This window comes from Clupea harengus, chromosome 13, assembly GCF_900700415.2.
Source record: "Clupea harengus chromosome 13, Ch_v2.0.2, whole genome shotgun sequence".
Taxonomy (NCBI): Eukaryota; Metazoa; Chordata; class Actinopteri; order Clupeiformes; family Clupeidae; genus Clupea; species Clupea harengus.
This window is the reverse complement of record NC_045164.1, coordinates 25904060-25915826: the sequence shown is the minus strand read 5'-3', so window position 1 is coordinate 25915826 and position 11767 is coordinate 25904060. Positions and strand designations below refer to the sequence as shown.

Genomic DNA, 11767 nt, shown 5'->3' with positions numbered 1-11767 from the left:
GAAACAAGATTGAATCAATAATCAATGTTCTAATTTTAAAATGTGATGCCTATATATTTTCCTCGTGAAGATGTTTTTTAAATGTTCCTGGGATTTAAATATTGACACTGAAAAACTGAAGTATATGCAAGCAAAGGCAAGCAAACGATTTCGCGCTCCAATCCAATTATCAGAATTACTATGCAGGAATACATTTTCATCATCTATCATCCTGACATAAAGTCTGCCTGCCTGAGAGGAGGGAGAGAGAGAAAGAAAGAGAGAGAGAAAGAGAGAGAGAAAGAAAGAGAGAAAGAGAGAGTGTAGAGTGTAAATAAGCCGTGTAGAGTGAGTGCCTCCCCCGCTAGCCCCACAGCCGGTCCCTGAGATGGACAGAACCCTGAGATGGACCAGTCCCAGAGTCGTTTCTCCTCATAGGCTCAACATGCTCTGCTCTCTGGCCCTCTCTGGTAGAGGGATCAAGAAAGAGAATGGGAGAGAGAGAGAGAGAGAGAAGGAGAGATAGAGAGAGAGCTGGAGGGAGGATTTGCACTCTTGTCATGCACTGATAATTATCTAGGGTGCCATCAGCTTATTAGCTATCGACCACGGCCGTATCTAAGGCCCATTCTGCCATAAAACTCCATTAGAAAATGAGTCTTTCCGCTGCGTTACCTATCAAAAGAAAACAGCACAGAAAAAAACAGGCACTAGACTTAGTAACGCTCATGAATTGACCCTAAAAAGCCGTTTAATGCTCTCTGATCATGTGGCGTTCCTGAATGAATTTCCACACGTTCCAAGGAAATCCTTCTGGAAGTTCCCATCAAATGTTTCCTGTCTTCTCAAATTTGTTTCACTTTTCATTTATACCTGAGAGGGAGGGCTGGACACTCAGGCCCGAAGCCTGTCAAGGCACGTTACACACAGCCTTGCCCCATTTCTTAGTCGGTAAAGCTTGTTATATCACAAGGCTCCATGAATATCTACTCACTCCAGATTCACTCCAGCAGAATTAACATCATACATTTTAATGGGTGCATGGCATGCCACCCTTGCATTGAATGCTGGGTAAAATATTTGTGCGGTGCGCCACTTTACGAGATGCTTCCTGCTCAGGTCGGGAGCAGAGGGAGTGATGTTTGCGGTAAATTCACTCGAGCGAGATGCTGTGTTTGTGACGCGCTGCTGTCCAGGACCGTGCCCAGATGCTGTGTTTGTGACGTGCTGTTGTCCAGGGCCGTGCCCAGATGTGTGGGGCTGTAAAGTGCTGTTGTACAGGACCGTGCCCAGATGTGTGGGGCTGTACAGAGCTGCTGGGGTTACTATGTGTACAGTGGCAGGACAGCAGGGTGTTGTATTGTAGGGTCTTTTGTCTAGAACACAGCTGCAGATGGAAGACTGCGTGTGGATGGTGTGTGTGTGTGTGTGTGTGGTGTGTGTGTGTCTGTGTGTGTGTCTGTGTCAAGACTGTGTCTGTGTCTGTGTCTGTGTCTGTGTCTGTGTCTGTCTGTGTCTGTGTCTGTACATGTGTGTGTGTGTGTGTGTGTATGCACATACAGTACATACATGCGTGTTTGTGTGTGTGTGTGTGTGTGCATTTGCGTCTGCTTTTGCAGTTATACATGTGTGTGTGTGTGCATTTGTGTGTGCTTTTGCAGTTATACGTGTGTGTGTGTGTGTGCATTTCTGTGTTGTGCATGTGTGAGTTTGTGCCATGGACAAAGGGCTTCACATGCATGCACATGAGAGAGAGGACAGAGGAGGAAGAGAGAGAGAGAGAGAGAGAGAGGGAGAGAGAGAGAGAGAGAGAGAGAGAGAGAGAGAGAGAGAGAGAGGAGAGAGGGAGGGCTGGATGGAAGGAAAAGCTTTAAACCACATCATCACGTCTCACTCTGTAAGAGCTGATGGGTCACAGAGAGCAACAGAGAGCTTTTATACCACAGTTACTCATGCCAACCCATCCTCTCATGGCCTGCTTTCAGACGCACACACACACACACATACACACACACACACACACACACACACATACATACATACACACACACACACAGACACAGACACAGACACAGACACACACACACACACACACACATACATACACACACACACAGACACACGCACATACATACACACACACATGAGCATACTTCTACCGCCACAACAAAAATGAATTAGTAATTGCCAAGAAATATTTATATTATATTAATATATATATTTTATATATCTCCCTCATTCTGCTTATTTATATTGTAAACCAAGAATCTGAACTTAATCTTGTTACAATTTGTCCGCTGTGTCATTCTGGCCCTGGAAATACACACATACACACACACTCTCATCTTCAGCACCCAGCTTGTTACTTATACCCCTCTCCCTCCCCCTCTTTCTGTTTCTCTCCTCACACTTACGTAAGGGCTACTTAATCAGGGAAGGAAGATAGAACATTCTAGATGACTTTAATCAAGGATGGGACTGTGCGGAGAGAGAGAGAGAGAGAGAGAGAGAAGCAGGCTCACGAGTCCTGGTGAAAGCGAGGAGACACAGTCTGATTGATGCAGTGCTCTGAAAATCATTAGAGAATGCGCAGAAAACAGATCCATGGCCGGCTCTATTGACTGTCCTGGTCCGTGTTCTGGTTGTGTGGTGTTTCTACAATACAAATGTTTCATTTCTGAAAGGAGCAACGGTGAGATCCGACAGTGGAGGTTGCAGTAATCAATGAGAGTACAGGTCATACCATTCTAAGCAGGATAGTGATTGTTTCTGGTCTCAGTTCCTAAGGTGCATACTTAGAGGTCAGAGGTCATATGATATGAGTGGTTTCACAATGTCCAGTATAATAAGAAAGTGGTGCCATGTTATAACAGCAAGTCCTGGCAATGGTTTGATCATAGCATCAGTGACCAGATCTGTGTGTGGACCTCACTGACCAACTGGCAATAGTTTGATCATAGCATCAGTGAGCAGATCTGTGTGTGGACTTCACTGACCAACTGGCAATAGTTTGATCATAGCATCAGTGACCAGATCTGTGTGTGGACTTCACTGACCAACTGGCAATAGTTTGATCATAGCATCAGTGAGCAGATCTGTGTGTGGACTTCACTGACCAACTGGCAATAGTTTGATCATAGCATCAGTGACCAGATCTGTGTGTGGAGCTCACTGACCAACTGGCAATAGTTTGATCATAGCATCAGTGACCAGATCTGTGTGTGGAGCTCACTGACCAACAGGAGTTGGAACGTTCACGCTCTAGAGTTCAAGCGGTTCGTTGTCATGGACACAATGCCGCTGTCCTATTCTCCTCAAGGCACATGGTTTGTTTACTTTCTTCTCATGGTATGTTTTGGTGTGTGGTGTGATAAGACCAATACACACACACACACACACACACACACACACACACACACACACACACACACACACACACACACGGCACTGAGCTCCAAGGCCTCTGAGATAAGGAGAGGAACACAGAGAGAGGGTTTGTTGTGCAGACCACTGGCACAAGAGAGACAGACTCCGGTGCCCAGATGCCACTTGCGTCTCTGTGGCACGAGGAGGTCAGTCTCTGTCTCTGTCTATCCCTCGGATTGGACCGTAGGCCCATGCTATTGGAGTCAGTGGAGAGAACGAGGGGGGGGGGGGGGGGGGGGGGGGGATGATTGACCTTTCCCTCTTCAAGGAGTCTTTGTGCAGTGAGGCTGGGCAGTGCTCCAGACGCGGAGACAGAGGCGTCTGTTGTAAAAACGACATGGGAGAGAACAGAGCGTTCTGGGGCATCAGACCATGCAGCATCTCCCTCTGAAAGGGCCTGTCTGTGGGGGAAAAAAAGGAAAACACGGCACAAGAATGTGTTGGCTGGAAGAAACCGTCAGGTCTAATTACCGAGGACCGACTTCTCAAACCAGAAGCGCAAAATTACCTTAATTAATGGGTTCATTTTACTTCTCTGTTTCAGGGACCAAAACCAAGGAAGGAGTGGTGTCGGGTGTGAACACAGGTATGAACAGATAGCATGTGCCTCCATATGAAAAGAAAAGCCCTGTCTTCACTGCATAATGCCTTTACCCAAAGACACAACGGATTTGATGTTTTAACTCTAGCTTTTTTAGCTATACACCTCTCTGCACCTTTATTATTTTATGAGATAAACTACTCTCTCTCTCTCCTCCTCCCTCTCTCTCTCTCTCTCTCTCTCCTCATCCTCCCTCACTCTCTCTCTCTCTCTCCTCCCTCCCTCTCTCTCTCTCTCTCCTCATCCTCCCTCTCCCTCTCTCTCTCTCTCCTCCTCTCTCTCTCTCTCTCCCTCTCTCTCTCTCTCTCTCTCTCTCCCTCACAGTTGCCCAGAAAACGACTGATGAGGCAAACACTGCAGCTGATGCAGCAGTGGCCGGTGCCAACGAGGTGTCGGATAAAGCCGTGGAGGGCCTGGAGCAAGCAGTGGCAGCAACCGGCCTGGTGAGTCAGAGAATGAAAGAGTGTGGAGGTGAACGAAGGAGAGAGGAAGTAAAGGAATGAGTGAGAGAGGAAATGAAGTGAGAGTGAGAGTGAGATTGAGAGAGAGAGAGAGAGAGAGAGAGAGAGAGCGAGGAAGTGAGAGAGTGAGGGAGTGAATGAATGGAGGAGTGAGTAAGTGAAGGAGTGAGAGAGGAAATTAAGTGAAGTAGTGAGAGTGAGAGAGAGAGAGAGAGAGCGAGGAAGTGAGAGAGTGAGGGAGTGAATGAATGGAGGAGTGAGTAAGTGAAGGAGTGAGAGAGGAAATTAAGTGAAGTAGTGAGAGTGAGAGAGAGAGAGAGAGAGAGGAAGTGAGAGAGTTATTGAAAGAGAGAGTGAGGGAGTGAGAAAGTGAGGGAGAGAGAGAGAGAGAGAGAGAGAGAGAGAGAGAGAGAGAGAGAGCGAGGAAGTGAGAGAGTTATTGAAAGAGAGAGTGAGGGAGTGAGAAAGTGAGGGAGAGAGAGAGAGAGAGAGAGAGAGAGAGCGAGGAAGTGAGAGAGTGAGGGAGAGAGAGAGAGAGAGAGAGAGGGGGAGAGAGGGAGAGAGCGAGGAAGTGAGAGAGTGAGGAAGTGAGAGAGTGAGGGAGAGAGAGAGAGAGAGAGAGAGAGAGAGAGAGAGCGAGGAAGTGAGAGAGTGAGGGAGTGAATGAATGGAGGAGTGGGTGAGCAGGCCAGTGAGTGAATTAATTTCGACTAATGGAAGCGTCTATAACATATCTCTCAACAGGCCTCCTCTTGCCCAGACTAGAGGAAACTCAAGATTCAAAAATATTTCTTTTTAGGGGAACTAGACGTATGATCATGAGCTATCAAGAGAGCATATTGTTGTTTCATTTGGCTTTTAAATCTTCTTCTCACTTTAAATACCAGATAAACAGATGCCCTTACCTAAGTCATTTACATTGGCCTTTACATTGACCTTTACATTGACATTGCATGTTTTTTCCCCCTAAATGAACAATGGTCCACTTCCCCCCCCATCCTTTCTAACGCTCATACCTTTGGTGACTCTCAGAGTATTGAGAGTATTTTCTGTTGCTGCCCCTACTTTATGGAATCCTGCCCCCCTGTCCCTATACCTGAGGTCAGCTTATACTCCTCAGTGGTCAAGTCCACACTTCACTCATGTTTATGTTTTTGTCATGTTTTTGTCATGTTTCATAGTTCCATGCACATATATCCTTATGAAAAGCTTTTACTATGTTTTCATTTTTCATCTATTAATACTTAGCACAGTATTTGTACATTATAATTACTATAATTAGTAGCAGCAGCAGCAGCAGCAGCAATAGTACTAGTAGATAGTAGTAGTAGTAGAATAAGTACGGTAGTACATTTATTCATGGTGTGTTTTTGTTTAGGTCAAATGTCCACTATAAAAGCTGCACCATATTCTAGTTCCCCTTTCATAGATAACATGAATATTCACATAGTGGCTTTATTTCCTTTCAGGAAAGTTAGGATGTGTTTAAGTGTCTCGTCTGTTTTGTTCCTTCTTGTTCTGTTGTTGTAAACCTGTTGTGTTTTTGATTTGTCTTGTGTTTCCCTCCTGTCCTTCCACACACACACACACACACACACACACTCTCTGTGTCCGTGTCCCTCAGGATGATCCAGTGGAAGAGGTGCTTACACAGTGGGAGTTGGGGGGCGTGGGGGTGGGGGGGGTTTGGATGCATGGCATGCCGTCTGCACTCTCTCAGCACGCAGCTGAAGTGCATCATTAATGACGCAATACTGCTCAATACTCAATGATACTAATGGAAAATATGTTCGTTTTGGAGAGCAGGGGGGGGGGGGGGGGGCTCCGTGCCAGTTTCACGTTCCCATCCCAGGGGTGCCCAGCCTCATACCCATGTCGAAATCTGGTAAACAGCTCTGTTCCTGCCGGCTAGACAGGGAGTACACTGGGACAAGGACTTCAGCTGGCAGTCTAATCGAGTGGGCACCAGCGGCCATTGTTAAAATTCAATTGAAGCCCTGTCATAATAGACTGTGTGTTTGTGTGTTTGTGTGTGTGTGTGTGTGTGGGGGGGGGGCGTGTGATTGTGTGTCTGTACCAGTGTGTGACTGTGAGTGCGGGTGACCTTGTTGAATGTGTGCGTATGTGTGGGTGTGGACAGCAAAGACAGTGTGACCTTGTATGTATACACACATGTACATGTATGCATATGTAAATGTGTGTGTGACAGAGAGCGAGAGAGGGAGAGAGAGAGAGAGAGAGAGAGAGAGAGAGAGAGAGAGAGAGAGAGAGAGAGGGAGGGATGGAGAGAAAAACAGAAGTCTGTGTGTGTGTTGGAGCAAATGTGCATGCATGCGGGCCCTGTTGGTTCCAGTGATCTCAGACCGGCTGGGGAGAAAAGCGTTCTGTAATTGAATCCTCAGACTCTCTCTCAGTGGAGTCACATCAAGCCTCTTCTCCCATCTCCACACAACGACAGGCCACTGTTTCACAACAGGAGCCAGCAGAATAATAGACAGCGCACCAAGCAGAAGATTTCAATTAGATTCAATGCCTCGAATAGAACTGGGCACGACTACAGGGCATCACTTACCCTGTGCGAAGCATGACTAACCTTCCTCCACAAGGACATCATTATGAAAAGTAATGATAACTAACGATGATGACATTTTATTGATACAATGTTTGGGCAGTCATTTTGCATCCATCAATCAATCAAGGCCTTAAGAGGCTTGTTTGTCACGCCAAGCCGGCATGGGTATTTAACCGCACTCTAATAATCTGAATATCTCCCGATCAAAAGCCTGGTCATATTCATTGAACGCGTGGCATAGAGGATTTTGGCTTATAAACATAACTGCATCACCATAAGCATATCAAATTCTGTTCGACTGCTTCGGTTATTTCGCCTGTATGTCTGTTTACCTGTCTCTGCGTATAATCATTCATCTCATTATGTCTTTCTCTCTCTCTTTCTCTCTCGCTCTCTCTCTCTCTCTCTCTCTCAGGTGGAGGTCTCCAAATCAGTGGAAGAGGAGGCTGCTCAGGCAGGACAGTAGGTGAGATGAAGAGCAGAGAGAGTGAGGAGGAAGAGGGTGAGGAGGAAGAGTAGATGAGAGAGAGAGGGATGAGGGTGATGAGGAAGAGCAGAGAGAGTGATGAGGGCGAGGGCGAGGAGGAAGAGTAGATGAGAGAGAGTGATGAGGGTGAGGGCGAGGAGGAAGAGTAGATGAGAGAGAGAGGGATGAGGAAGAGTAGATGAGAGAGAGGGTGAGGAGGAAGAGTAGATGAGAGAGAGAGTGAATAAGGGCGAGGAGGAAGAGTAGATGAGAGAGAGAGTGATGAGGGTGAAGAGGAAGAGAAGATGAGAGAGAGAGGGATGAGGAAGAGTAGATGAGAGAGAGGGTGAGGAGGAAGAGTAGATGAGAGAGAGAGTGATGAGGGTGAAGAGGAAGAGAAGATGAGAGAGAGAGTGATGAGGGTGAGGGCGAGGAGGAAGAGTAGATGAGAGAGTGATGAGGGTGAGGGCGAGGAGGAAGAGTAGATGAGAGAGAGAGGGATGAGGAAGAGTAGATGAGAGAGAGGGATGAGGGTGAGGGTGAGGAGGAAGAGTAGATGAGAGAGAGAGTGATGAGGGTGAGGAAGAAGAGTAGATAAGAGAGAGAGAGGGATGAAAAAGGGTAGAGAGAAGACGATGTGTTGAAAGCGAGCTGGATAAAGAGGCAGTGGGTTGGGAGACTTAGAAGCTGGAAATAGAGAAACGCTTGAAGCCATTAAAAGATCCACTTGCACAGGGGGTCAACCTCACAGGAAGTCTTATAATTGGCTGACATTTGCCAAGTGTAGGTGGTTCAGCGAATGTTTAAGTACTGAGAACTCAAATGGAATGACCAATAGAACATAAATCACAATTTTTCATGTGAGAGCAGTATTCTAATTCTGTGCATTATAATTATCTATGACTGACTCAATTAAGTCAGGAACTGCAGCTGTACTTTGCACTTCAATGTATATCGAAATGAAACCTAAAGGTCATTCTAATTTGCTCTTCAACACCCTCCCTACATATATTATATGACTAGATTACTGAATTGGCTCTGATGAACAAACTTGTGAGAAATATGAATGCATTTCTACAGTAAGGGAGTGGTGATGCTAACTGTAATGTGTCTTTTTCTATCTCTCAGGGTTGATGTGTTCCTCCCTTCACTCCGGGGTCACTCTCCCTCCCCGTGTCATCTCTTTGGTTAGGAGGAGAACCTCCGATGGCAACCCAGTACCTGCTGTTCTATTCATCACCATCACTCAACGCCATCAGAGCCCCCATTACTTTGTTTTTTATATTGATGCACACAACACAACACACACACACACACACACACACACACACACACTATGCAAGCACCTCAGCCCCACATGTTCAAACACACACTGACATTGTTACTGACAGACACTCATATAACAGAAGCCCGCCCACCAACACTAAGCCACATATGACACCCTAATGACAGACACCTGAGAGGCAGATGCCCAACCCTTTCTCACAGTCACACAGTGTGGCCTCTCCCTCTCCCTCTCCCTCTCCCTTACCTTTCTGTGTGCACGCCCTCAGCTAGAGTAACTCCTGCCTTTCAGCTGTGAAGATAACGCATAACACCGTCCGCTGTGTGAGGTTTGCCCATTCAGCTGTGAAGATAACGCATAACACCGTCCGTTGTGTGAGGTTTGCCCATTCAGCCGTTTTAGGCCCGTCTTGTCTGGGTCAGGCATCCCATGAGGGTTCGCTGGGGGATTCAGTGAAGGAAGGGTCTACTTACAGAACCGCACGGTTCTTACCCCTAACTACACGAATACTCTAGATCCATGTGTAGCACTGTAGGCCAGAGGGCTGTTTGATGTAAGAAACCCGATATATTACCAGGGTTGACATCTAAGGATGGATGGATGAATATTACTAGTACAATGCGTAGTCAGTAGTTTATTGTTTACTGAGAAAATGACTTGGGTCTGCAGCTACTGTGAGAGATAGTCCAACACTGAACAGGTCTGACACTGAAGACGTTCCTCTTTTTAATTCAGGGGGCCAAAAATGTTGACTTCTGTTTTCACCAGTATTTGTTTTAAGCCACAAACATAAGCTTTTATTCAACAGACATAAGCAAACACACACACACACACACACACACACACACCCTCAATAGACCATTGCTTGACTCATTAAATCCGTAACCTTTGTCCTCCAACTAGACCGTTGATTTTATAAACTGCAACTTCAATAAAGACCATTTTGTTTAATTCCAAATGACTGTTAAAACATTTCTGTTATCTGTGTTACAATGCCTGATGAGAAGTTGCCGACATCCCAACATAAGAGCACTGTGTGCTGTAGAATTAACGGCTGCAGTCAAAACAATGTTTAAGAGCGGTTTGGTCGCTGTGGGAAGTCCCCAAGCATCAGCCCGAGGAGTCGAACATCCTTCCCTGTGTGAGCTGGCTCAGGACCGTCTTCCCAGCGGAACACCATGGAACAACAGCCCAGACACCTAGTGTCTCGAGGGTTTATAAGGGTATAATTACTAAATGGCTTAAAGTAGGTATATATCAGCCCAAGAGTGCAGGCTTTATTAACAAGACACTGGGCTCAAAGGGATCATATTGCCAGGCGGATCAAGAGACCCCCCCCCCCCAGTGAATGTTTTGTATTTTTCCCTTCCCAAAAACAAGATTCAGTATGCAAGCAATTGTGAAATAGACTTGGAAAGAAGGCGTCTTATTATTGACAGCTGGATAAATCAAGTGTCTGAGCAGTACCAAAGGAATGCTTGACTTGCGCTAAAGACAGGGCAAATATTCTAGAATGTGGCCAAGCAGAGAGACAACTTGGAAAGGAGCCCACGACCCCCCCCCCCACACACACACACACACACACACACACACACACACACACACACACACACACACACACACACACACACACACACACACACACACACACACACACACACACACACACACACACACACACTACCCCACCCCACCATGAGAGAATATCTGCAGGAATGTTTACAGAACCATGTGTGTACCACCCAAAATGGAGTGACAAGAGATTTGAAATACTTTTGCGTAATAATATTCATATGTATCACATTACTTTGAATTTAATGAAGGCTAATTATGTCGGTTTTACTCAGCCGTTCCTCTCAATAGTCACATGACCATTCACAGAAACGGACGCCCATGGCTGCAGTTTGGAACCGTATTTTTCCACCCCAGAGAAATATCCTCAGACTGCCACATTAAAAACATCCCCAGGTGGAAGGAAGCAACACAATGGTTAAAGGACACTCCCACTATTCCACCATTTTGTTTTTTTTGGTCTCCCCACTCCCTGCGCAACAGCATCCCCTGATCAGCCTGGGAAGAACAGAGACACACCCTGCGCAGACCGAGAAGAAGAAGAAGAGACACACACAGATCAGCCCGAGAAGAAGACACACACACACACCCTGCGCAGACCGAGAAGAAGAGACACACCCTGCGCAGACAGAGAAGGGCTTGTGCTATTGCCACACCCGTTCTCTGACATCAAATATTTACTGCACTTTCATCAGGACAAAAGGCGTGAGCCTCAGTAAACTCTGTGTAAGCACTGTGTACCACATCTGCCACATACACATTCAGAGAGCTTTCTGTCGACAAAGGGAAGTAATAACCCCGTCATGGCCTTACATAATTATAGATGATCATATATTAGCATATGGAGGACAAATTGAAAGATCCCAGTTTCTGATGGGGGTGTTTTTGGTGACTGTTTGTGCCGTTTGTCAACATTCTTACGCTGGGAGGAGACAGAGAGCTTGTTAGCCATTTTGTTCTCCACTTAACAATTACTTTGAAACCATTCTCAGAAACACACACGCACATAAAGACACGCCTTAGTCGTGAGACAATGGGTCATCATTAAAACATTCCTGATGTCACTATAGGCTATAACGCCTTCTTCTGCTTGCCTTCTCCTAGAAACTGACATCCAAATGATCCTGGCAAAACAAATGTTGTGGCACTTAAGTTAAGATTCTTTTAAGAGCTGTAAGGTCATCTGTAATTTGCTTAAGACTAAAGCATCTATATATATATATATATATATATATATATATAAGTTCTCTGAACACATCTGCTTGTTCATACACGAAAGCTCTTCTAGCATTTTATTTCTCACTGCAGAAAACCCCCCTCGACACGTGATCCAGTTCAAAACAAGGGAAACTAGTAACAAGGGAAACCAGTAAGGCCTGCTGCCATGACAGCGGTTTTCTTTTTT

The 11767-nt window shown here is 46.0% G+C and overlaps 1 protein-coding gene across 1 annotated transcript in view; it reads left to right on the top strand.

The window, feature by feature from the left end:
• The window catches only part of sncga (synuclein, gamma a), a 10614-nt gene extending 866 nt beyond the window's left edge, over positions 1-9748 (top strand). The window contains exons 2-5 of the mRNA XM_012827591.3: positions 3950-3991; positions 4331-4449; positions 7455-7505; positions 8634-9748. Coding sequence (XP_012683045.1) covers positions 3950-3991; positions 4331-4449; positions 7455-7505 — 212 coding nt within the window. The 3' untranslated portion in view covers positions 8634-9748. The remainder of the gene's footprint in view (positions 1-3949; positions 3992-4330; positions 4450-7454; positions 7506-8633) is intronic.
• Positions 9749-11767: the final 2019 nt, after the last annotated feature.